This window comes from Pongo pygmaeus, chromosome 18, assembly GCF_028885625.2.
Source record: "Pongo pygmaeus isolate AG05252 chromosome 18, NHGRI_mPonPyg2-v2.0_pri, whole genome shotgun sequence".
Taxonomy (NCBI): domain Eukaryota; kingdom Metazoa; phylum Chordata; class Mammalia; order Primates; family Hominidae; genus Pongo; species Pongo pygmaeus.
In genome coordinates, this window is record NC_072391.2 from 67,252,655 (window position 1) to 67,279,936 (window position 27,282).

The following is a 27,282-nucleotide window of genomic DNA, read 5'->3' on the forward strand; positions in this document are numbered from 1 at the left end:
GTATAGTAATTATTATTTTAGCATTGGCAAATGTGCCACGATTGTATAAGATAGTATTATTAAGGGAAACTGGGTGAAGACCATACTATGTTTTCAGATTTTCTGAAAATAATATCCAAAATTATTCCAAAATAAAACAAAAAGAACCTATGGTTTTAAATTTTTAAAATTTTTTATTTTTTAGACAGTCTCACTCTGTCACCCAGGCTGGAGTGCAATGGCATGCTCTCAGCTCACTGCAGCCTCCCCTTCCTGGGCTCAAGCGATTCTCCTGCCGCAGCCTCCCTAGTAGCTGGGACTACAGGCACACGCCACCACACCCAGCTAATTTTTTGTATTTTTAGTAGAGGCAGAGTTTTGCCATGTTGGCCAGGCTGGTCTTGAACTCCTGACCTCAAGTGATCCACCTGCCTCGGCCTCCCAAAGTGCTGGGATTATAGGTGTGAACCACTGCGCTCAGCCTAAAGAATCTGTTTTGTAAATGATATTGTTATACAAATGTCAAGTAGTTGTATTTCAAATATCTTTCTTTTATTTTTTAGTTTTTAATTTTTTTTATTTCTTTTCTTTTCCCTTTAAAACTCTCGCATTCAATCAAATATCTTTCTTTTGCTAGGTTATTGGGCTTAGTGAATAAGTATTTCTTGAACAAATATTTATCAAATGTTAAGCACTGTGGACAATGTAAAGCATATAAGATAAGGCCTCTGCCCTATGATCTTGTTCCAGAAAAGAAGTTGAAACCACACGTCAGCAAAGTCAAAACAGCACATGTCACAGGGGCTGTGCGGCTGAGTAGCTGAGACCACGGGTGCTGTGGGCTTCACAGTGTGGAGTGCTTTCCCTGGCCCGCAGGGGTGGGGAGGGCGTTCAGGGAAGAAGGCTGATGTGGGCAAAGAGATGCAGCAAGAACACAAGGGACAGAGAGTGGAAGTAGTGAAAAATGCAGGAAACAAATCTGCCCTCTCTCTCAAGATGGGTGCAGTCCTTTTGGGGAGATATGGGTGTACATCAAATAATTAGGATTAAAAGAGAACATTGGCTATATTGAATAGAGTTAAAAGTTAATACAGCAGACCGGGTGCAGTGGCTCATGCCTGTACTCCCAGAACTTTGGGAGGCTGAGGCAGGCAGATCACTTGAGGTCAGGAGTTCAAGACCAGCCTGGCCAACATAGTAAAACCCCATCTCTACTAAAAATACAAAAATTAGCCAGGCGTGGTGGCACACGCTTGTAATCCCAGCTACTTGGGAGGCTGAGGCAGGAGGATCGCTTGAACCCAGGAGGTGGAGGTTGCAGTGAGCCGAGATCATGTCACTGCACTCCAGTTTGGGTAGCAGGGTGAGACTCCATCTCAAAAAAAAAAAAATTAATACAGTAATTCTGTAAGGCATGATGGACTTGTAACTCCTTGTCTTTGACAATCCAGTTTTTCTATTTGAAGCCTCATTAGACTTGAGTATGGTGCCCTGTCCCTGGTTGACCAGGGTGACTGTGGGCCAGTAATGTATTGTTAGAACTTAATTTCTGCTGACTGTGAGTTGTGATGGGGTGGATTGACTCCTGAGGTTCTTTCAGGCTTTCATGTTCTAAGAATGTGCACACACACAAACACACACACACACACTCACTTACTCACTCCTACTTTTTGTGAGTATTCATGGGCACAGAAGGCTTGCCCATGCTAGGATATCTAGCCTTCATATTTTTCTATTTCCAAATCTGAACTCAAGGTATAGCACAAACTTTTTTTTTTCAACTTTAAGTTCTGGGGTACGTGTACAGGATGTGCAGGTTTGTTACATCAGTTAAACATGTGCCATGGTGGTTTACTGCACAGATCATCCCATCACCTAGGTATTAAGCCCAGCATCGGTTAGCCATTCTTTCTGATGCTCTCCCTCCCCGCACCCCACCCTGCAAAAACTGTTAAATAGAAGAGCTACTATGGGTGAACCAGGTTGACTCAGAGGCTCTTGGTTAGGCCTGTGGACATGTACAGCCCTAGAGGGAACCTTTCTAACTAGATTTGCAGCTGCATGAACAGTCAGATCTGAGTAGTGTTGATTGGAGGGTCTTCTGCCCTGGCATGCCATGGGGGCTCTGCTTTTGTTCTTTTCATGGTCAGCTATTTCGTAATAATTATTTTTAATAGTAGTACATATATGTTACTAAAACTTTAAAAAAATAAAAGCTTAAACAGTATAAAGAATGTCTTTTTCCTATTCTGCTCACCTTCAGTTTCCTCCCCCAAGGCCCACTGTTGTGTTTCTTGTGGTTCTTTCAAAGATATTCTTGGAATATACAAGCGTATGTATATATATTCCTTGAAAAAACACACACATGTGTATGCATACAAACTCACAAATGATAGCACAATTATACATTGTTCTGCACTTTTTCATTTAGTAATTATCTTAGAATGTTCCCATGGTATTTGAAGCTAACTTGAAGAGCTTCATTCACCTCCCCTTTCCCCACTAAGTCCAGCCAAGGATGGGGACAATTTTAGGATCAAAAAGAATATTAGGCTGGGTGCAGTGGCTCATGCCTGTGATCCCAGCACTTCGGGAGGCTCAGGTGGGAGGATCGCTTGAGCTCAGGAGTTTGAGACCAGCCTGGGCAACATAGTGAGACCCTATCTCTACAAAAAATGAAACTAAAAATTAGCCAGGCATGGTAGCATGAGCCTGTAGTTCCAGCGGCTTGAGAGGCTGAGGCAAGGGGATTGCTTGAGCCTGGGAGGTCAAGGCTGCAGTGAGCCATAATTGTGCCACTGCACTCCAGCCTGGGTGACAGAGCAAGACCCTATCTTAAAAACAAAACAAAAAACAAAAAACAATGGATTGAAATATTTTAAAACATATTTGAATCCAGTGCCTCATAAAGATTCTTAAACAAAATGAAACCTCATTGTTCATTTTTAGAGGATGCAAGGAAATCAACTCATTCTGAAGACTGGTAAACAGAGGGAAAGAAGCAATCAATTCTCCTGCCTTTTCTTTACAAACTGAACCTCCAGGAAGCCAAATAGTTGATAAGGGGAAGTTTCTCTTTATAGAAGTATTGTAGCTAATAAATGAAGAAGGTGTGGTAGAATTAGAATATTACTATTTTGCAGCCTTCAGTGAATTATTTATTTAAGCCTATTTCTGAACTTTCTTATTAATTGACACTTGCCTGTTCATACATCAGTACCACATTGTTTTAATTGCTGTAGCTTTGTAGTATGTTTTAATAATTTAGAAACTTCCCCTACACACAGACACCACTCTTTTACAAACTCCTCCTACACACACACACACACACACACACACACACACACACACACCATTCTTCTTCTTTAGAATGTTCATGGCTATTCTTGTGTATTTAGTTTTCCTAATAAATTTTATAATAAATTCATCTAGCTCTGAAAAAAGTCATAGTATTTTTTTTAAATTGAGTAAAATGTATAGATGTGCATAAAGTGAATTGCCATCTGTTGTGTTTTACTGGCTTGCCTGAGATAGAATAGGAATATAAATATCAAGCCTTGCATTTCTGTTAGGGAAACATTAATTGCACAAGATTTAGTCATTTATTAAACAACTAATTTAGCCTATGTACCAGGCAATATTTTATATACTTCAGAGAAAACAAGTAAATAAATCATAGCCAGTTTCTAGCATCAGGCTTTTACCTGTTGGTTAAGCTCTAGCTTGGCATCCATCACATCATATGAAGAAATTTGACTTTCAGCTGACCACCAGTTCCATGTGTGCCAATTTTTACATGGTTGCTAAGAGTTATTATAATCTTCGGTTGAATTAGAGGATGTGCAGGGAGGGAGAAGTGGAGCATAGTGACAAGTGGTTTAGGCTCTGGAGGCAGACAGCAAGGTGTGAATTAGGTGCTATATGACCTTGAGAGGTGTTGTAGCCTCTTTGAGCCATAGTTTCCTTAAGTGTTAAGTGGGGATATCAATTGTAACTAACTTGTGGGGTTGCATGTGAGGCCTAAATGAGATAATCTAAAGTGCTTTGCACCTTTCCTGCACGTGCTGGTGTTCTGGAAATGTTACCTGGTATTTAAGTTGGTAATCTGACTCTGCTGGCCTCATGGTATGTGATTTATTATGTTTAGTTCCTGATATGATTAGCTAGAAGAGGCAGTAGACGATATCTAGAAGAGGGCAGCCAGATGATCGGGAAAGGGGGGTTGCCTAGAAACACTGAAGAAATGGTAGGCCTCTTTACTAGAAAAGGGAATACTAACATGAAACAGTAGCCATTGATTGGTTGGTTGGTTGATTGATGGGTCTCACCCTGTCACCTAGGCTGGGTTGCAGTGGTACAATCATGGCTCACTTCAGCCTCCATCTCCTTAGCTCCAGTGATTCTCCCTCAGCCTCCTGAGTAGCTGGAATCACAGGTGGGCACCACCATGCCCAACTAGTCTTTTAAATTATTTGTAGAGATGAGTCCTCACTAGGTTGCCCAGGCTGATCTGGAATTCCTGGGCTCAAGCAATCCTCCTGCTTCAGGCTCCCAAAGTGCTGGAATTAGAGGCAAAGTATCTAGGTATCCGGCCTAGATACTTTGAATTGCTTTGGAGATAGAAATGGTACTCAGACCAGGTAATAGAATCAGCTTCCCACGAAGAAAAAAAAAACAAACAAACAACTTTCTGGGCCAGGTGCCCTGGCTCATGCCTGTAATCCCAGCACTTTGGGAGGCTGCAGTGGGCATATCGCTTGAGGCCAGGAGTTTGAGACCAGCCTGGCCAACATGGTGAAACCCCATCTTTATTAAAAATACAAAAATTAGCTGGGTGTGGTGGCGTACACCTGTAATTCTAGCTACTTGGGAGACTGAGGCATGAGAATTGCTTGAACCCGGGAGGCAGAGGTTGCAGTGAGCCAAGATGGCACCATTTTACTCCAGCTTGGGTGACAGAGCGAGACTGTGTCTCAAAACAAAACAAACCCCCCACCAACTTTCTGGCAAGTACATCTGTTCAACGATGGGATGATTCTGTAGTGAGCTCCCCGTAAGAAATGTTCACGAAGAATCTGGATAGCCACTTGTTAGGGATACAACAAAAAGAATTTCTGCATTAGGAAGATGAGGCTAAATGATGACTAAGGCGTTTTCCTAAGAATGTCTAGTATACATGTACACATATGCAATCATATATATGGAAAATTCTCTGCATATAGCTTATCACTTCCAAAGAACCACAGTTCTTTGAAACCTTATTTGATCCTTTTTTGAGTTAGAGGGTATTGCAATGCACCTTGGGGTCCTTGTGAACATAAGTGATCATCAAAGAAGTGAAGAGATGGTGAAATAGGGAGACTGGGGGACTAGTGTGTTTCACTTCTGTCTCATTGTCTATTATCTCAGAGAGAAGACCCTTAAGCTGCGAGCCCTTCTTGCATCCTACTTTGAGCGTGAGCCTTTAAAAGAATGAGCACATTATTGGAAGTTTTCTGCCTCTTTAGTGTGTATGAGCTTTTTGAAAGAAGGTGCTAGTCATGTCTAGCAAACAAATGACAAATTTAAAGAAAAGGATGTGACCGTCTAACTTGGCCTTGCTGCATTTAGCCCCAACACTTTTTTTTTTTTTGAGACAGAATTTTGCTGTCAGGCAAATTTTTTGCCAGGCTGGAGTGCAGTGGCATAGTCTTGGCTGACTGCAACCTCTGCCTCCCGGGTTCAAGCGATTCTCCTGCCTCAGCCTCCCAAGTAGCTGGGATTATAGGCATGCACCACCATGCCCAGCTAAATTTTGTATTTTTAGTGGAGACGGGGTTTTGCCATGTTGGCCAGGTGGGTCTCGAACTCCTGACCTCAAGTGATCCACCCGCCTCAGCCTCCCAAAGTGCTGGGATTACAGTTGTGAGCCACGGTGCCTGGCCCCAACACATTCCTGTTGTGTTCATCTTTCCTGCTACTCTTTTGTTGCAATAAATGTAAATGTAACCATAGTATGTTAGAAAAACTTGATAAAGTTATGTAAAAAAGGTAGTTAATATATTTATTTCAGATTCATCCGGATTTCCTTTGGACTGGCATTAATGACTTGCTGTACTTTCCAAAGTCATGTTTTGTAAAACTTTTTGCTGTCGCCCAATACATGTAGTGTAACATTGTAGATACCATGTTAGCCTATTAAGTGAAAAACCTAGCAAGTATAAATAAAATTCTCTTTCTTAGTTGATCTTTAAAGTATGATTTGTGCATCTTCAGTGAATGACGAACCCACAACAGCCACTGATCCCGAAGAACCTTCCGTTGTTGGTGTGACGTCCCCACCTGCTGCACCCTTGAGTGCGACCCTGAATCCCAACACGACTTCTCTCCCTGCCCCAGCCACACCGGCTGAAGGAGAGGAACCCAGCACTTCGGGTTTGGGTACACAGCAGCTCCCAGCGGCTGCCCAGGCCCCCGACGCTCTGCCTGCTGGGTGAGTAGTCTTCTGTCCCATAACAGATCTCTCCTCCTCAAAGACTGAGGCTCCTTTACGGGGGCAGAAACAACGTGGTTATTTATTACCTAGTGGCTAGTAGACTCTGGGGAGGCTGCTGTGCATTGAAGCAAGGGAGGTGTGGAAGAACTGCTTGTTCTACATAAATCTTAAAAAGAATCTCAGTAGCTTGGGGCAGAATCAATGCTACCTTGTACCGTGACTTGAAATGAACAGCTTGACTCAAAGAGTGTGGCTTTTATGGAACAAGGAGCTCATTTTGCTTTCCTGAATCATTGGAGGGTGTTCGCCTAGATCCTGCCTAGAAAACAGCTTTTCTCTCTTGAATTTTATCTTATCAGCCCACGGAGGAGTTGGGTTTTAGGCTGTGAATATTGCTGTATGTTATTCTCATAACTGGGATTTAAGTTAACATAAACTACAAGTTTTCTTGCCATCCTTTTTTTTTTTTTTTAAAGAGATGGAGTCTTAATGTGTCGCCCAGGCTGGAGTGTAATGACACAATCTCGGCTCACTGCAACCTCTGCCTCCTGGGTTCAAGTGATTCTCCTGCCTCAGCCTCCCAAGTAGCTGGGGCTACAGGCTCACACCACCACGCTGGATAATTTTTTTGTATTTTTAGTAGAGATAGGGTTTCGCCATGTTGGCCAGGCTGGTCTCGAACTCCTGACCTCACATCATCCACCTGCCTCGGCCTCCCAAAGTGCTGGGATTACAGGCAGGAGCCACCACACCTGGCCCTCTTGCCATCCTTTAGTTCAGTCAGATGGCGTGGTGGCTCACGTGCCAATCAATTCCAGTGCTTTGGGAGGCTGGGGTGGGAAGATCACTTGAGGCCAGGAGTTTGAGACCAGCCTGGGCAATATAGTGATATCCTGCCTACACACACACACACACACACACACACACACACACACAAATGTGAGCACAGTGACCTGTGCCTGTAGTCGTAGCTACTGGGGAAGCCAAGGTGGGAGGATTGCTTGAGCCGGGAATTAGGGGCAGCAGTGAGCTGTGATCACACCGCTGTACCCCAGCCTGGACTACGAAGCAAGACCCCTGTCTCAAAAATAAAAATTAAATCTGACAGCAAAGACCTTGGATAATAAGAAGACAGCCCCTGTAAGCCAAAGGGAAGTTCAAGTTTGGTTATATGGTGAGTGGAGATTACAAGCGTGGACCTGGGAATCAAATAGCTCTGGGTTTGAATCCCCCCCACCATGTGACCTTGGCCAAATGACTTAGCCTCTTGGTAAGGTGGAGATATCATACATATCTCCCCAGGAAGTTAAGGGACTCAAAGAAGATGGTGAACATGAAACCCTCACTGATTGGTGGGTGTTACACCTGGTAAGTGATATTTTTCAAGTGATTGTGAAGGGGCCCTAAAGGAAGAGAATGCTTCTGAACCAGGAGGTGAAGTCCTTTCTCAGCAGCTCTGATCATGGTTGGGGCCAGTTTTCACTGCCTCTCCTGGTTATCAGTTTGGTGTGGAGGAAACCCACATCTGTATCACTCTAGTTGCTGGTGATCTGGTTGATGATGACTTGGTGATGTGTGTCCTGTGAACCGTTGTAATTCATAAAGAAAAAAGGAAGGGTGTAAGGCCTCTTACTTGACTACAAGGTGCTGTATTATTATTTTTTTCACTCCCTTATCCCATCTCCTTATTCTATTATTAAGCCACTTTCGTTGTTGTCGTTGTTGTTTGAGACAGGGTCTCACTCTGTTGCCCAGGGTGGAGTGCAGTAGTACAATCTTGGCTCATTGCAGCCTTGACTTCCTGGGCTCAAGTGATTCTTCCACCTCAGCCTCCCAAGTAGCTGGGACTACAGGCATGCACCACTACGCCTGGATAATTTTTTTTTTTTTTTGTAGAGACAGGGTTTCACCATGTTGCCCAGGCTGGCTTAAGCCACTTTCAAAAACCCAGTTGTCAAAACAAAAATCCTTTATCTGAAGGCACATGTGACCTTTACTACGTACATATTGTTTTCCTAGCATGCGCTACGCTACCTAACTCCCGTCTCTTCAAAAAGTCCTGTTCCACATACCTTTGTACCTCAAACCTGGAGAGAATTGGCAGGATTGAGAGGCAGCTCTGGGATGTTTTTTTGTGAGGTTTTTGATTTTAGTGTAGGTTAAAGTGAAAAGCTCACTAATCAATTGCTTTGTGTCCAGCTACTCCCTACAGAGATATTTCTCTTTCGTATGTGGTAAGGAATACTCGAAAGACCTTTGTTTGGTTTATAATTTCAAGCCTGTATATTATAATTTGGGGGGAACAGAGCAGAATCATGTTGGCAGAAAGGAGAGAAAATGGCCGCCTGTGTCCCCAGTGAGCTGTTTGTTTTCTTTCCGCTGAGCGAATGCCTGGAAGGCCGGCCTCACTCCTGTGTCAGTCACAGGCAATTAGGGCTAATGGCTCAACATGTCTTTATGTAGGGCGTGTGTGAGGGTTACTGTTCTCGGGGATTGGGCACTTCCTGTTTCCAGGCAGCTGGAAAACTCCAGGCTCTGAAAACGCTCTTTATTCTAAGTCTGGCAGATCGAGCAGCCCAGGGAAGCTGATTCCCCTCCCTCATCCTGCCAGAGGCTGAAACACGTTTCTGAGGTAGAGCCTGAACAGCATCTTTTCCTTGGGGCATTTAGAACGTGATGAGGCCCACGTGTGGGCCTGGGGAGGCTGCTCCCCACTTGAACATGTACGATGGTCCAGAGAAAGGTGTCGGAGACCCAATTTTCCAACCCAGACGGCTTCCACGTGCTCTTCTCTAAGTTGACTTTTGTGGGCTGACTCATGACCTGGAGATCGTCAGCCACCTACCTGGAGACTGACTAGCACTGCTGAGTGTCTAAGAGGGAGCACGGCAGGCTTTTGGTTGGCTGATGGAAGCCAGAGAGAGTACGATTTCTGCCAGTGATCCTTCCAGTTCATAGGCCTGCCAGCCCCACCCCAGCTTACTTAAAAGTTTAGGAGATCCAGGCAAGGTGGATTATTAATTTACCCCTGATGTTCCAGAGTCAGGGGACCAATGAGAGAAGGAAATCTGTCATTTCTAATTCCAATACCAACAAAGGGCGTGTTGTGGCAGAGGGATTGGAGTGCTATCTCATAGGAACTGCATCTTCTTGAGTTTGCAGAATGCCTTTATCTTTTATGAGGATATATAAATGCAGCAGCTGAATTGAGTATCTACTAGTGCCCAAATTCTATATTCGAGGTTTTACACTGTTGATTCTTTCATTAGACAAAATATCTGTTACTATTTAAGAGACGACAGGTCAGGTGCTGGGTATCGTAGATGCAGTGCTAAACAAGAAATGGTTCTTGCTACCAGACTGTTTCACAATGCATGCTCCAGTCACTCAGTTCTCCCCCTGGCTCAACTCAGCCATTCCCTTGGCTGCCTCTGGGATCTGATGCTAAGTCCCATATCTGCCTCTTGAACCCAGTTCTCTCCTGACTCACTGCCTGGACAGTTCCACGTAGCTATCTCAACCCAACAGAACTTATCATCTTACCCATCCCATCCAGGCTAGAACCTGGTCCCCCTCCTGGGAATGGTGCCACCATCTGCCCAGGTGACCTTCAAGTCATACATCTTTCCCCTGCCCCTGACATCCATTCAGTCATCAAGCCCTGCCTCGGGGCCTCCAGACTGTGCTGTCTCAGCTTCCCATACTGATCCTGCTTTGCATTTATCTCAGGTGTAATTTGCATACGATTTATTGAGTGACCATCTCCTCCACCATACTCTAGGTGCCATACAGGCAGGGATCGTGTCTTTCTTATTTGCCCCTGCCCAGCACCTAGCACATATGTACCTAGCCTGGCACATAGTGGGACTCCAGGAAATAGTTAAATGAAACAACAATTCTTTTTTTTTTAATTTAAAATTTTATTTTATGATTTTTCTTTTAATTATACTTTAAGTTCTGTGATATATGTGCATAATGTGCAGTTTTGTTACATAGATATACACGTGCCATGGTGGTTTGCTGTACCCATCAACCTGTCATCTACATTAGGTATTTCTCCTAATGCTATCCCTCCCCTAGGACCCCACCCACCGCCAACAGGCCCCTGTGTGTGATGTTCCCCTCCCTGTGTCCATGTGTTCTCATTGAAACAATGATTCTCTTAAACAACTCTCAAATCTGCCCACTTGGCTACATGCTTTTGCAATATTCCAGACTAAATTACCATGATCTGTCACTTGAGTGACTGTTCTTACCCTTTCCCAATCTATTTTAACTTTTCTTTTTTTGAGACATGGTCTCACTCTGTCACCCAGGCTGGAGTGCAGTTGTGCAATCTTGGCTCACTGCAGCCTCAGCCTCACGGGCTCAAGTGATCCTCCCACCTCAGCCTCCTGAGTAGCTGGGACTACAGGCGTCTGCCACCACACCCAGCTAATTTTGTTTATTTTCACAGAGACAAGGTCTCCCTATGTTTCCAAGGCTGGTCTCAAACTCCTAGGCTCAAGCAATCCTCCTGCCTTGGCCTTCCAAAGTGCTGGGATTACAGGCATGAGCCACTGCGCCTGGCCCTGTTTTAACTTTTAAAAATAAAACTCTGAGCATGACCTTTCACCACTTAGAATGCTCCAGTGGCTTCATATTGTCTTTGGGGATAAATTCCCAAATCCTTAATAAGGCCTAAAAAGCCCTGTGTAATATGATCCCACCTACCCTTCAAGCCTTCGGTGGGATCCACTCCACATCTCTGCCTAAGCCACGATAACTTAACTTTAATTTGACAAATGCATCACCCTCTCTCCGGACTTAGGATCCTCCCTCATGCTGGTCACTCTTTCTGAAACCTTCCTTGCCATCTTATCCATTAATTCCTATACATCTTCAAGTGCCAACTTAATCAGTAAATCCTCTGGGACTCCCTCCCTGATCCCTGGTGGACAAGAAGAAGCGTGTCCTTCCTCTGTCACTCTTCTCACACCTGTCATTGCTTGTTTTCTGCCTCTCTGCTATTCTTGGCTCTGCATGCCAAGGTGGCCGGGAACCTGGCACAGAGTAGGCCCCCAAGACATGTTTGCAATGAATGGACGAGTACTTTTAAATGCCATCTTTCCTTCACCTAGATGAATGTTTTTTGCCTCTTTGATGCCTCAAAGAAGAACAGCTATGACAGCAATATTGCATTTTCTTCCCAAGGGCAAGAAAGTTGAGCCTAATGCTGTCATTCACTGGCTTGACTGGCTTTTGGGTTCAAATATGCATCTCTCGTAGTTCAGAATGCTGTTTTTTTTTTTTTTTGAGATGGAATGTGACTCTGTTGGTCCAGGCTCCGTCTCTCAGGTTCAAACAATTCTCCTGCCTCAGCCTCCCGAGTAGCTGGGAGTACAGGCTTGTGCCACCATGCCCAGCTAGTTTTTTGTGTTTTTTAGTAGAGCCAGGGTTTCACCATGTTGACCAGGCTGTGCTCGAACTCCTGATCTCAAGTGATCCACCTGCCTCGGCCTCCCAAAATGCTGGAATTACAGGAGTGAGCCACCATACCCAGCCCTCAGAATGCTCTTCTCTGTTCATAAAGGATCACTCTTCCCGCACTGGCAGATACTCTGCAGCTCGGCTCCTCTTCACTGAGGCATTTGAGCTAAGCTTGATTGCTTTCTGGGCCCTCCAGGGGACTCTGTCTTTCTAACTTTATCTTCTCAACTCATCCAATCTCCCTTACTGAGTGACAGGAGCAAGGTTCTCTTGGGGATCCCATGGCTCTATTTTTCAGGTTGCTGCATTTTTTTTTTTTAATTGAGATGGGGTCTCGCTCTGTCACCCAGGCTGGAGTGCAGTGGCACGATCATGGCTCATGGCAGCCTCAAATTCCAAGGCTCAAGTAATCCTCCTGCCTCAGCCTCCTGAGTAGCTGGGACTACAGGCACATGCCACTATACCCAGCTTTTTTTTTTTTTTAAGTAGAGATGAGAGTCTCAGTCTGTTGCCCATGCGGATCTCAAACTCCTGGGCTCAAGCGATCTTCCTGCCTTGGCCTCCCAAAGTGCTGGGATTCCAGGCATGAGCCACCGCACCTGGCCGCATTGTCTTTTTGAAATATGCAGCAGATGAGACTTTATCCATACGTGGTTACACACGTCTGCACGTTTTAAGAACTGAAGGCTGCTGAAACCTGGGCTGCAGATGTCCAAATACAGCACTCCCCATCCCTTTTCTCTGTCCCCATCTGTAAACCCTCCTGCTTTCCATAGCTTTTAAATTAACTAGCATGAAAGAAGCCAGCTGGAGGGTTATGAAGTTTTCAGGTTGCAAATGTCTATGAAAGAAGGGGTGCCAGGAAGGTTTGTGGGTGGGAGGGGGAGGCTGGTGAGATAGTGGTTCAGGCCGTGAGCAATGGGAAGCGAGGCCGCTTTGGTCTGCAGGCCCTGTATCTGTTTTTCCTCAGCGCTCAGCCCACTTTGGGGACCCAATGCTCATTATCAATGAGCCAACTATGTGTACATGGCTTAGATAAACTCCAAGCGTGTCCCTTACAGTCTTTGTAGCTCCTTCGGTCCCACACACACAGAGGCACATTATTTTGCCCTGGCAGCCAGCACGCCACTGTGGTTTCTTACATAACGGAGGGCGTTGTGTTTGGACTGCCGACTTACCTCAGCTCTGCCATTTCACACCATGCTTTTTCTCCCGCAGCCATTGGCTGCCCCGTCTGTTTCCTGCCTCCGAGTGGAATTAATTGAGGAGGGATGTTTTCTGGATCTTTTGGATTTGCCATCTCCTCTACCCCCCTGCCCAATTATGGATATCCAGAGACACTCTCTTGAGATGGCCCTTAAGACACTATCAAGGATGACAGCCTCGTAAGAGTTCTTGGATGTTAGTTTGTGGGGACACTCTAAGAGATGTTGGAATTTAGAGCTTCTCTGCTAAGTTATAAACCAGGCACTGCCATTGAATTTCATTCCAAACTCAACTTCAGCACTAGCCAAAGAGTCTTACCCAAGGAGTTTTAACACTGCTCTTCTCAAAACTATTTGTGAGAAAACAGTCCTTTTTGGTTGTTGTTTTGTTTTAATTTATTTTAAAATATTCTGTCTATTGTGAATCCTTTTATTCTATACTCTGTTCAATGAGACGAATCTTTTGAGCACATATGTGGATATTACAGCAATGTCAGATTGGTACAAAAGTTCCTAAAGTGGGCCAGGCATGGTGGTTCGTGCCTGTAATCTCAGCACTTTGGGAGGCCGAGTCAGGAGGATTGTTTGAGTCCAGGAGTTCGAGACCAGCCTGGGCAACATAGCAAGACATCGTCTCTACAAAAAATACAAACAAAAACATCAGCTGTGTGCACCTGTGATCCTAGCTACTCCGGAGGCTGAGGCAGGAGGATCACATAAGCCCTGGAAGTCGAGGCTGTTGTAAGCTGTGTTCAAGCCATTGCTCATCAGCCTGGGTGACTGAGTGAGACCCTGTCTCAGTTAAAAGAAAAAAAGTTTCTAAGTGCTTAGAAAATTCAGTACTTTTCTGGTCGCAGAACAGTAACAGTTTGGGCTGTGGACCATTCTTTGAGTAGCATCAGATTAAAGGATTACACTGTGAGTGTCTGTGTCTTTCCTCCAGTTTGTTTCTTTGCTTAGTATGGTTTAGTTTGTGACGCTGCAGGGATTATTACATGCTTAGGTCACATGGAATAGTGCGTGTTTCTGGCTTCCTCATCACCATCTCAGAACTTAAACTCTTATTTCCAAAGATTCTACTGTTGTCGGAGGCTGGGCCATGAGATGTTTTCACCTTATGTGTATGTATTCATGCATAATTATTCATTTTCATTTCTACTGAACTTTCTTTCCTTTTTTTGGAGACAGGGTCTCATTTTGTCACCCAGGCTGGAGTATAGTGGCGTGATCAGAGCTCATTGCAGCCTCAACTTCCTTAGCTCAAGCAGTCCTCCTGCCTCAGCCTCCCAAGTAGCTGGGACTACCATGCGCCACCATGCCCAGCTAACTTTTGTACTTTTTATAGAGACGAGGTCTCGCTATGTTACCCAGGCTGGTCTTGAACTCCTGGAGGCTCAAGTGATCCTCCTATCTTGGCCTACCAAAGTGCTGGGGTTACAGGTGTGAACCACCATGCCCATCCTTACTGCAATTTCTTGAGAGCTCCTCAAGAGCAAGGAATATTGTGTCCGTCTTTGTGTTCCCTGTGCCCAGCATACAACTTGGCTTCCAAGGAGAGGGAGTGATGTGTCACATGAGTGGGAAAATGATATCACATTCTCAGTGGCCCTTCAATTTTTTTAGTTTCTTTTTGATCTTATTATAAAAGCCCATTGGTGGAAAATTAGAAAAAAATAGGAGGCGGGAGAAGAACAGTACATAATAACAACAGTTAACAAACACCCACCTAAGATCTGACCATTGGTTATTTCTTCTGCAGCTTGTGTGTATTTTTTTTTTTTTTAACACTAACTACAGCTACCGTGTATTCTAAGTGTTTCTAAGGTGCTGGGGACTGCCCAGTTTCCTACATGGATGATTTCATGCAGTCTTCCCTCTGTGAGAGAGCTACGTTTATCCTCATCTTGCAAGTGAGGAGAACTTAAGCAATTTGCCTGGCACCACATATACAGATACACATATAACACACATCTACCAAAATTTGATAATCTTCCAGTATATGCTTTTAAAATTCATTCGTTTTTATTGTAAAATATTGTAAGCATGCAGATACAAATGGAGAAGAATGTAAAAAATACCGGTGGCTCATCATCTTTAGCTCTGTGCTGCATTTGCTACAGGTCTCCCCCCGTCTTTTTTTTTGTTTGTGTGTTTTGTTTTTGAGACAGAATCTGTGTCACCCATGCTGGAGTGCAGTGGCGTGGTCTCAGCTCACTGCAGCCTTGACCTCCCAGGCTCAGGTGATCCTCTCGCTTCAGCCTCTCGAGTACCTGAGACCACAGGCACATCCTACCATGCCAGGCTAATTTTTATATTTTTTGTAGAGATGGGGTTTTGCCGTGTTGCTCAGGCTGGTCTTGAACTCCTGGGCTCAAGCAATCTGCTCCCCTAAACCTCCCAAAGTGCTGGGGTTACAGGTGTGAGTCACTATGCCCAGCACCTGAGGAGGTCTTTTTTTAACCCCCTCTTTTTAACCCCTTGATGTATAAGATGTTACCAGTACAGCTGAAGGTTCCATGAACTCTCTGATCTCATTCCCTGTATACAGTGATACATGGAACTTGGGATATGCATTTAAACTGCTATATGGTATTCTGTTACATGAACAGATAAAAATTTATCCATTTACTTGTTTCTTGACAGCTATAAACAATGGCTGCAGTAGGCCAGCCGCAGTGGCTTATGCCTGTAATCCCAGCACTTTGGGAGGCCGAGGTGGGCGGATCACAAGGTCAGGAGTTTGAGACCAGCCTGGCCAATATGGTGAAACCCCATCTCTACTAAAAATACAAAAATTAGCCGGGTGTGGTGGTGCACGCCTGTAGTCCCAGCTACTTGGGAGGCTGAGGCAGAAGAATGGCTTGAACCAGGGAGGCGGAGGTTACAGTGAGCCGAGATCATGCCACTGCACTCTAGCCTGGGCGACAGAGTGAGACTCCATCTCAAAACAAAACAAAACAAAAACACAATGAAACAATGGCTGCAGGAAAGGTTTCCTGTGCATGCCTTTTTGTGTACATGGTTTTTTTCCTTTTCTTTTTCTTCCTTTTTTTTTTTTTTTGAAACAGAGTCTTGCTCAGTTGCCCAGGCTGGAGTGTGCAATGGCACAATCTCGGCTCACTGCAACCTCCGCCTCCCGAGTTCGTGATTCTCCTGCCTCAGCCTCCCAAGTAGCTGGGATTACAGGCATCTGCCACCATGCTTGGCTAGTTTTTGTTTTTTTAGTAGAGACAGGGTTTTGCCATGTTAGCCAGGGTGGTCTCAAACTCCCAACCTCAGGTGATCTGCCCACCTCGGCCTCCCAAAGTGCTGGGATTACAGGTGTGAGCCACCGCGCCCAGCCACCTTAAGAAATAAGAAACCTTATTTCTTAAAGGTTTGTACAGCAACTGGAATTTCTGCATTATAGGAAATGAAGATCTTCAACTTTAGTAGATATTATCAAATTGCCTGAGTCACCTAACCAGTTCATACTCCTGTGAACATGCGTAAGCATTCCTGCTAAAACTTAGTGTTGTCAGATTCGTTTCATGTGGGCCAGTCTAATGGGCATGAATGGTACCTCTTTGAGGATTCAGTTTGAAGTTCCCTGATTACTATTGAGATTGAACCTCTTTTTACATGTCTTTATTAGGTTCTTTGGTTTCTTATTTTGTAAAGTGCCTATTTATTTTTGTCCATTTTTTAATTTGTCTTTATATATATTTATTTTTAATCTGCAGGATTCTTTTTTGTTGTTGTGTTTGTTTTTTTTGAGACGGAGTTTCACTCTTGTTGCCCATGCTGGAGTGCGATGGCGCAATCTTGGCTCACTGCAACCTCTGCCTCCCAGGTTCAAGCAATTCTCTTGCCTCAGCCTCCTGAGTAGCTGGGATTACAGGCATGTGCCACTACTCCCAGATAATTTTTCCGTATTTAGTAGAGACGGGAATTCACCATGTTGGTCAGGCTGGTCTTGAACTCCTGACCTCAGGTGATCCACCTGCCTCGGCTTCCCAAAGTGCTGGTATTATAGGCATGAGCCACCACACCCAGCCAATCTGCAGGATTCTTAATAATGCTGGGTACAAATTGCTTCTCAATTATACACATTGCAAATATTTGCTCCCAGTCTGTGGCTTGTCTTTTCACTTTGTTTATGGTGCCTTTTATTGTACAAGAGTTAATGATTTTAAATAGCCAAATCTGTAATCTTTTTCATGTGTCTTTTGTGTTTTGTCTAAAATTCTTCCCTACTCCTAAGTTACATAAAAATGTTACAGGCCACACTTGGTGGTTCATGCCTGTAACTTCAGCACTTTAGGAGGCTTAGGCAGGCAGATTGCTTGAGCCCAGGAGTTCAAGACCAGCCTGGACAGCATAGTGAGATCTCCATCTCAGCAACAACAACAGCAACGCAAATTTTATACACATTCCACTTTTATTTATTCTGATATGCATGTTATTTCACATTTTAACTTCTTTAAAAAATCAAGATGTGGGCCGGGCGCGATGACTCATGCCTATAATCCCAGCACTTTGGGAGGCTGAGGCAGGTGGATTACCTGAGGTCAGGAGTTCAAGACCAGCCTAGCCAAGATAGTGAAACCTTGTCTGTACTAAAAATACAAAAATTAGCCAGGTGTGTTGGTGCATGCCTGTAATCTCAGCTACTCGGGAGGCTGAGGCAGGGAATTGTTTGAACCCGGGAGGTGGAGGTTGCAGAGCCAAGATCGCACCACTGCACTCCAGCCTGGGTGACAGAGTGAGACTCTGTCTCAAAAAAAAAAAAAAATCAAGCTGTGATTTATAGGCACTGGGGTGGCATAATTTAATTGGCAGTGTTTTTTTTCTTAGTGTTATGTCTAATAATCTTATAATCGATGGCATTTTAGATTTGATGAAAAACAATATATAATTTCTAAACAAAATTTTGATTGTCTTAGGCATATTACTTTAAACTTGCCTTTTCTACCCAATATATTGTAAATACCTGAACAAGTCAATATTTGTCTACAATGTTATTTTCAAGGAATGAATACCCATTATAGGAATAACATGATTTATTTGATTAACTCTCCATTTGGGGGTGTTTAGCTTGCTTCCAGTTTTTCTGTAACTGCTGTAATATGCTGTAGCAGATGCACTTATAGCTAAATTTTTGACACCTAATTATTTCCTTGGGATATGTCCTAGAAGTAAAGTTGCTGAGTTAAGGGCCATTCACAAGAAAAATAATTAAACGGTATTCACATAATAAAGGTTTTTTGGCCAAATTGCCCTTTGGAAAGAGTGTACCCATTTTTGCTCCCATTGATCGTTCTTGATAGTAACTATCCCTATACTGCCAACCTTTTATCTGCAAAAATGTTAAAAAGAAATTTTTAGAGGCCGGGTGCAGTGGCTCACGCCTGTAATCCCAGCACTTTTGGGAGGCTGAAGCAGGAAGATTGCTTGAGCCCAGGAGTTCAAAACCACCCTGGGTAATATGGCGAGACTCTGCCTCTATTTTTAAAAAAGATAATTAAAATAATTTTTTATAGATGCGTATATTTTAATGTTGCCAACTTTTTTTTTTTCTTTGAGACGGAGTCTTGCTCTGTCACCCAGGCTGGAGTGCAGTGGCGTGATCTCAGCTCACTGCATCCTCCACCTCCTGGACTCAAGCAATTCTCCTGCCTCAGCCTCCTGAGTAGCTGGGACTACAGGTGCGTGCCGCCATGTCTGGCTAATTTTTTGTATTTTTAGTAGAGGTGGGGTTTCACCATGTTGGCCAGGGCGGTCTCGAACTCTTGACCTCAGGTGATCCGCCTGCCTTGGCCTCCCAAAGTGCTGGAATTACAGGTGTGAGTCACCGTGCCTGGCCAGTGTTGCCAACCTCTATTGAGGAGCTTTGGTAAAGATAAAAAAGATAAGAAGACAGACTTAATTCAGGAGCTTTGGTAGCTGCTCCCATGCCATCCTGTGTTTTGAGGCATAAAGTGCTGGTTGTTGAGTTATTAAAAGGTTAGTGTGCTTAGATTTAAAGGCTAGTTCCTTATTTCAGGAAGGGTCCTTTGGGGAAGGACTGAGTTTAACACATTTCCTACCCAGTTTACAAAGGACCTACTGAAGCACTAAACACAGTGCACAGGAATTATGTTCCACTGCAGACAGATTTCTGACTCATAAAACAGCCTGAAAACGTCCCTACAGAAGAAATAAATCTTATGGTTCTCCCCGGAAGTGGCCAAAGCTTGGAGGAAGAATAGGACTTGGCTCAGAAACATTTATTATAGGAGCGTAGAATAAGAAAATGTGATTTTATGTAGCTTTTGCCTGTGGGGCATTGAACTTCTGAAGAGGCAGTTTTAAGAATACTTGAGTGCTTCCAGTGTATTCTTCCTAAGTTTAATTTTTGTTTAAGTAACCAGCAAGACATCTTTTCTTTAGGATGTGAAAGGGTTCAGGTGTGGTCTTATTTCCTTTTCTTTGAGATGGAGTCTTGCTCTGTCGCCCAGTCTGGGGTGCAGTGGCGCGATCTTGGCTCATTGCAAGCTCTGCCTCCCGGGTTCATGCCATTCTCCTGCTTCAGCCTCCCGAGTAGCTGGGACTACAGGCATGTGCCACCATGCCCGGCTAATTTTTTTTGTATTTTGAGTAGAGACGGGGTTTCAGGTGGTCTTATTTTCTAATGGAGAGAGTGGATTTTGATTGAGTTAGCTTTACTAATAATACCCAGTGCCTGTGTCAATGAAAATTAAGCAAATTAATGAATAATACAAGCTGATGATGCTCTTACCAAGACTGAAATTTTGAGCATTTTGGTATATCAATTTATAAGGGCCATTTGAAAAGAATTTCTGTTAGCCAGGCATGGTGGCGAGTCCCTGTAATCCCAGCTACTTGGGAGGCTGAGGCAGGAGAATCACTTGAACCTGGGAGATGGAGGTTACAGTGAGTCGAGATTGCACCACTGTACTCCAGCCTGGGTGACAGAACGAGACTTCGAGACTTCGTCTCTAAATAAATAAATATATAAATAGAGAATTTATCTAATATTCACTTGAACTCTTTACCCAGCTTTAATCCCTTTTAGCTTAATCCTATTCTTGGTGAAATGTTGATTTGGTTCAAACAGGTGAATCTGACCAAGAAATATGATGATCAGAATGGTTGAACACACACTGTAACAACGGGTAATTGGGCATTAATTTCCTGAAGACCTTTGGGAAACCTTTGACAAGAAAACATGGTTCAGGAGACCAGATGATTTCCTTTCTGATAACATGAGAGAGATGTTGATGTCATTCTAATAATGAGATGGAGATGTTTAGCCTTTAACCTGTGAAGATGGCAATTGTGAGTGGATTGGGACGTAGGGGTGGAACATGGTTCATATACAACTGAACCAAGGGCAGCTACAATCCATCAGAGGAAAGGTAAATTAGGGAAAAGAAAAAGTACCTAAGATTAATTGCAGTCGGACGGGAGACAGCTTTTAAAGTACTTTGAAGTACAAAGACCTCGTGTAGTCCATGCTCCAACCAAATGTTACTCATTGAAGGCCAAGGAGCAATGTGTTGGGTAGGGACTTAAAACAAGCTTGGTGCTTTGAACACTGTTCCTGAGAGCATCAACGGAAGCTATCGAGGGGGACAGGAGATGACCCATGTGACCAAGATGCAGTGTTGAGACCCATGGGTAGTTTGATTGAAAAGCCTTTTAATCTCAGTGTGAAGGAGTTGCTTATAAGTGACAGAAATGTAACCTCTGACAGGGATGTGCTGGTGAAAAATTGATACCAGTGTCACTTTCTTGGCATGGGGGAGACCAAACCAGGACAGTCGGAGGCTCCATCTATGTGGGTCATTGGCCACTGAGGAGGAACGGGAATCAGGAGGCTAGTCTGGTTGGTGATAGAATCCACCGACTGCTGTGTGAATGAAGGGGAGAGATTTGTGTGAATTATGAATAGCCATGCAGGTGAGGGAGGAGTGAGGTTCTGTGAGAAAGGGAGGCAGGCCAGGTCGTGGATCAGGGAGGACCCACAGGGACATTTAATCTGAGCAGGGGTCCAATTGCAAAAGGAAAAAATATAGATATCAAAAAAGGTGATGGAAGAAAGGTCTTGTTCCTCTGGTAACTATTCTTCTCGCTAAGCCAATTGAGGGGGTTCATAGAAGGACATTGAGCTTTGCGGGACAATAATAGTCCCTGAAAGAGAAACTTTCATTTCCAGCATCAGCCACGATCAAAGATGGAAGGATGGGCCTTATCTGGGCCTGTGTCCTCTGAAGACCTGCTGAAACTGTATATAAGGGAAGAGGACTCAGCACTGATTTCATTTCTGGCAGTGTGTGGGAATACCACTGTGTCAATTACAGACATTTATTTCATGGAATTTGAAACATTAGCCTACCTTCATATTAAAACATTAGCCAAAGTGTAATAAAATCAATGTTTCTCTCCTTGTCTTAAATGAACATAAAAGATGTCAAAAGTGGAGACTGCTGATAAGATGAAAGTTAAAAGAATTTTTGGAATAAAAGAAAAATGGCCAGGCGCAGTGGCTCACACCTGCAATCCCAGCACTTTAGGAGGCCGAGGAAGGTGGATCACAAGGTCAGAAGATCGAGACCATCCTGGCCAACATGGTGAAACCCCATCTCTACTAAAATACAAAAAAATTAGCCAGGTGTGATGGCACATACCTGTAGTCCCGGCTACTCAGGAGGCTGAGACAGGGGAATCGCTTGAACCCAGGAGGTGGAGGTTGCAGTGAGCCGAGATTGTGTCACTGCACTCCAGCCTGGCGACAGAGCAAGACTCCATCTCAAAAAAAAAAAAAAAAAAAAAGAAAGAAAAAAGAAAAATGTTTTTAAGTTTTGTTTTTAAGCTCCATTTGCTACAACAGATATTTTGTCTTTATAAAAGGGGCAGCCCACCCAAATATTAGAGTTTTCCATATAGTGACTGAAAAATGAGCGTACTAGTATTAGGGCTTTTGTGCCACAAAACTACCCAAAGAACTGTTTTCAAGGAAGGGAAGGATGCAGCTAAATTCTTCGGGAGTGCTGGAGAGTTCTCAGCTACTTAAATCGCATTAGGAGCAGATGTTATAAAAGAGAGGCTTGCTGCCATTGGCGCTCAGCGCTTTCATTTTTTAATACTTATCCTTAAGCCAAATATCTTTCTCAAGACTTTCTTCATTTCCAAATTCAGAAGAATAAAGAGGGTATCAGATTTGCTCCTCTGTTACTGAGCAGACAGAAGGTATTTGGAGAATTGCTGTGAAGCTACAGTATGTCGGCTGCCTTCTGTGCTAGAAGGCCCTGCCAAATCCCCAAAGATGAAACACCAGCCTCTTGAGCTGGCAATATTGTTACTCCTTTGTCTTTAAATCAGAAGGGCATTCAGAGGGAGAAGATCTTTAACTATACCCAGTGTGCATTTTCTTTTTTTTTTTTTTGAATTGGGGTCTATTGCCTAGGCTGGGGTGCAGAGGTGTGATCACGGCTCACTGCAGCCTCCAACTCCTGGGCTCAAGTGATCCTCCTGCCTCAGTCTCCTGAGTAGGTATGATTACAGGTATGTGCCAGCACATCTGACTGTTTTTAAAATTTTTTTTGTAGAGATGGGATCTTGCTGTGTTGCCCAAGCTGGCCTCAAACTCCTGGCTTCAAGTGATCCTCATGCCTCAGCCTCCCAAAGTTCTGGTACGCAGACATGAGCCACTGGCCCTAGTGTGCATTTTCATCTGGCCACTTTTGCCAGATCCTGCCCTTTTGGTAAAATACTAAATGAAATATGAAGATCTCTCTTTTGCAGTGGGAGGAACCAAGGCATCTGGGTCAAATCCCTAGGAGTCTCATCAGTCAGAGCCTTGAGCAAGAATGCCCGGGAGAGAAAACATCCCTACATGCTATTTAATGGTGTTTGTCATGTTAAATAAGTAAGCAAGAGGCCATTAGCCTGAAGCTGTCTCCATACTTCAGTTCTTACATAGCAAACTACAACCTAACTTAGTACGTAAACCAACCAAAATCCAAATTAGGACTATATGTTTTTTGTAACAAATAGCTGGGTTTCAGCCAGTCACAGGCAGGCGGCTGATCAGACCATGCCCAAATAAGGCAGACGCCCAGCTGTAGCTGTTTAGATGATTTCTCTACCTAGCTTCCATGTTCAGCCTCTAAAGACTTGCTGCTCACACTGCTTGGCAGCGCTCTCTGAGCCTCTCCTGGTTCTCAGTGCTGCCCAGTTCCTGGATCATTCTTAAATAAACTTGGTTAAATTTATTTTGTCTAATATTTGTCTTTAAACAGTAGCACTCTGGTCCTCAACCAAGAGTTGTCCACTTTGGGGGGTGTGTAGAACCTCCAGATCTCACTGTTCTTGGGGCCAGCACTCCTAGTGGTGCAAAATGTGTACCTTCTTCCAGGAGATCAGATCTGAGCAGAAGATTGTGATTAAAATGGAGCCTAGAAATGTCTGTGGACCCATTACAGGTTGAGCGTTCCTGTTCTGAAATGCCCCCAAATCCAGAACTTTTTGAGTTCTGACATGATGCTTAAAGGAAATACTCACTGGAGAACTTAGGATTTCAGGTTTTCAGATTAGGGATGTTCAGCTGGTATGTATTCTGCAGATATTCCAAAATCTGAAAAAAAAAAAATCCAAAATCTGAAACACTTCTGGTCCCAAGCATCTAGAGAAGGGGCTACTCAACCTGTATAATTCCTCCCTAGTCATCTTGATCCTACCTCGATGCCAGTGCTAGGGAAGGCTGTTCACTTTGAGATCAGGATTGGGAAGGCACCTGGCACATGGCCATGTAGTAGAGTCCTTATAATATATTTCAGTTCATCTTCCTTTTCTTCCCATTCTTCCTTTCAGCAGAGCATGGTGAAACTCATGGGCTCGGTGGGCAGAGCTGAGTTTGAATCCCATTGAAGAGTTACATAGTTTCTCTGAGCCTCAGTTTCCTCAGTGGTGATGGTGATTCCACCTTGAAGGATGGAGGCAAGGATTGCATACATGGTGTTAGCCTGTAGCTCGTGGTAGATTCTCAGTGGGTAATGGTGTCTCCTCTGCTTCTTCCTTACCATGAAAACCTTATGTATCTGTTTCTTTTTTTTTTTTGAGTCTTGCTCTGTCACCCAGGCTGAGTGCAGTGGCACAGTCTCGGCTCACTGCAAGCTCCACCTCCCAGATTCACGCCATTCTCCTGCCCCAGCCTCCCAAGTAGCTGGGACTACAGGCGCCCACCACCACTTCCAGCTAATTTTTTATATTTTTAGTAGAGACGGAGTTTCACCGTGTTAGCCAGGATGGTCTCGATCTCCTGACTTTGTGATCCGCCTGCCTCAGCCTCCCAAAGTGCTGGGATTACAGGCGTGAGCCACTGCGCCCGACCTTATGTATCTGTTTCTGGTCTAGCTTCTGAGGGGCTGATCAATGCAGTTCACTAATCAGACATCCCAGTTTAAATAAGAAATGGCATTGAGTACAGGTAATATCTATCAGTTTAGACACATCAGGCTTAATAGTAGAAGTTAGGACTTTTTTTTTTCATATACAGTTAGCTCTGCTATAACATATGTGCTACTAAAAGTCAGCACGTGATGCAAAATTATGCAGTTAAAAACCTTAGGGGCTAGGCACGTTGGTTTGTGATACCAGCACTCTGAGAGGCTGAAGTGGGAGGATTATTTGAGCCCAAGAGTTCAAGACCAACCTGGGCAAAGCAAGACCCCGTCTCTACAAAATAAAAAGATTAGCTGGGCCTCGTGGCATGCACTTGTTTTCCTAGCTACTTGGGAAGCTGAGGCAGGGGTATCACTTGAACCCAAGAATCAGAGGCTATAGTGAGCTATGATCACATCACCACCCTCCAGCTTGGGCAACAGAGCAAGACTCTGTCTTTAAAAAAATTAAAAGAAAAATATTTTAAAAGGATAAAAACCACAGGGCTCGTGGGGAAAAATGAGTAGGAACGTAATACTAAAAATATTTGTCAATGACACATTAAAAAGGAACCTAATAATGATAGCAGTTTTACACATGTTAAATGATTACGAAATAGATAACACTACAGTAAATATGGCATTTTCTCTTGAGAAGACCTGAAGTTTGCTTGTGGAAGCAGGTGTCAGAAGTTGGAGCTTGTGAGTATTACTGTGAACTGGTGCATGGAGGGCTATCTGAAATCAGATGGGAGTTGTAACTCCAGATGTTGACGGTGTAGCCTATTAATACATTGTAAACTGAGGAGGCTGCTAGATGCCTGTGGCTTTTGTGTATTCTTGTGTAACTAGGTTTAGCTGGGGGAGTTTTCTGTGTTCATCTAGTGTTTCTCACAGACAGAATCATGCATAAGCAAACAGAATTCCCATCATGCTCACATCGTCCACTTCTATATCAATAGCATTGGAACAAATTTGCATTTTCAAAGCAAGCATTACAGCAGAACTGACTGTAGTAGCTTCCCAGAAAAGGTCAACTTCTCCTAGACAGTACCCAAAAGTAGAAGTAAATAAATTCAGTGTAAAACATAAAGGCCCACAGCACCATTAATATCCTTGAGAAAGTGGTAAGCATTATATAAATACGTTTTTGCATCCTTTATATATAGGTTACTATATTCTGGGTAAGTAGAGTTATTGTCAGACTGCATGCAAATAACAGGAGTGTGGGGATAAGTGGTCCTTGGCTGTATTTTGTACTGATCGGGCTTGTGTATTATCTCTGAATCACCTGCTACCTTGGCATTCTTTCAGTAGTGCAGATAAGTCACCCGCAGCACCTTGATCTTATATTAGCTTACAGACAGATTTGACTTCATAGGTAGAGCAGTGTAAAATAACAATATGTTGTGTTTCTGTATTCACCCAGATCTCGTTTAAGATACTCTGTAAATGAATCTTATGTTACAAAAATAAATGTGAGCATGAATATATATGATGCTCGGAGAAGAGGGGTAGTCATAGAACCTGTGACTTTAAGCCGGGTGCGGTGGCTCACTCCTGTAATCCCAGCACTTTGGGAGGCCAAGGTGAGCGGATCGCTTGAGCTCAGGGGTTCCAGACCAGCCTGGGCAACATGGTGAAACCTGTCTCTACCAAAAATTAAAAAACAAAAATAACTGGACATGGTAATGTGTGCCTGTAGTCCCAGCTACTCGGGAGGTTGAGGTGGGAGGATTGCTTGAGCCTGGGAGGTGGAGGCTGCAGTGAGCTGAGATTGCGTCACTGCACTTCAGCCTGGGCAACAGAGTGAGACCCTGTCTCGTTAAAAAATAATAATAATAAAGAATCTGTGACTTTAATAGGTTGGGTAGACGAAAAAGGCTGGAGGGCCTATAGATGATCTTTTAGAGGGGTCTGTGAAACCCAGAAATTGCAATACAAATTTTTGTCATAAGTGCATTTTGAAGGGGAAGGGTCCTCAGCTTTCATCATGTTCCTAAAGGGACCTTTGTGAAATGGTGGAGAAATGCTCAACTTTTTAAAAAAAATCCATGGAATATATATTCCTATCGGTCATTTAGGGAAATTTAGAGTGATCTATAGTGGATCCTGGTCCATTGATTCTATACAGGGGACCTATTATAGTTTCTTCAAGAAGCATTCCTGGCTGGCACCCTCAGGCCACAGCAGGAAGCAGCTTCGCCATTGGGTCGGCCTCGTATGTCATCTTTGATGCTTCCTGTAAATTAGCCACGTCAGTGGTGAAGGTCTTCCTTTCTAACAGGGGCATATGCCTTTCCACTGCGTGTCTCATGCTACCCTTGACTTTATTTTTCAGATGGGAACAGCGAGAGTTGCCCAACGGGCGTGTCTATTATGTTGACCACAATACCAAGACCACCACCTGGGAGCGGCCCCTTCCTCCAGGGTAAGTCATCAACTGAGAAGACCTGAGACTCTGGAACTGACACCATGAGTCACCCAATGGCTTCTTGAAACGGTCCCTTTCTGCAGAGGTAGCATAGCACAGTGACGTTTATTCCAGGTCACTTGATTGCTTTTCCTATCCACTTACCTTAATATTGCTCCCATGTCTTAGGACATATTAGAATTATTAGAGGATCTCTGGGAAACAAAAGGCGCATGGGAGGCCAAGACAGAGTGTTGATGCATTTCGCCGTACCCTATGCCCAGCCTGTCCCTAAAGGCACAGTGCTTCTCATTC

General features: G+C 43.9%; 1 protein-coding gene across 3 annotated transcripts in view; it reads left to right on the top strand.

The window, feature by feature from the left end:
- Positions 1–27,282, top strand: part of WWP2 (WW domain containing E3 ubiquitin protein ligase 2) — a 178,718-nt gene that overhangs the window by 118,786 nt on the left and 32,650 nt on the right. For all 3 annotated transcript variants that reach the window (XM_054452729.2, XM_054452730.2, XM_063654488.1), the window contains 2 exons: positions 6,235–6,451; positions 26,896–26,985. In XM_054452729.2, the coding sequence (XP_054308704.1) occupies positions 6,235–6,451; positions 26,896–26,985 (307 nt within the window). The remainder of the gene's footprint in view (positions 1–6,234; positions 6,452–26,895; positions 26,986–27,282) is intronic.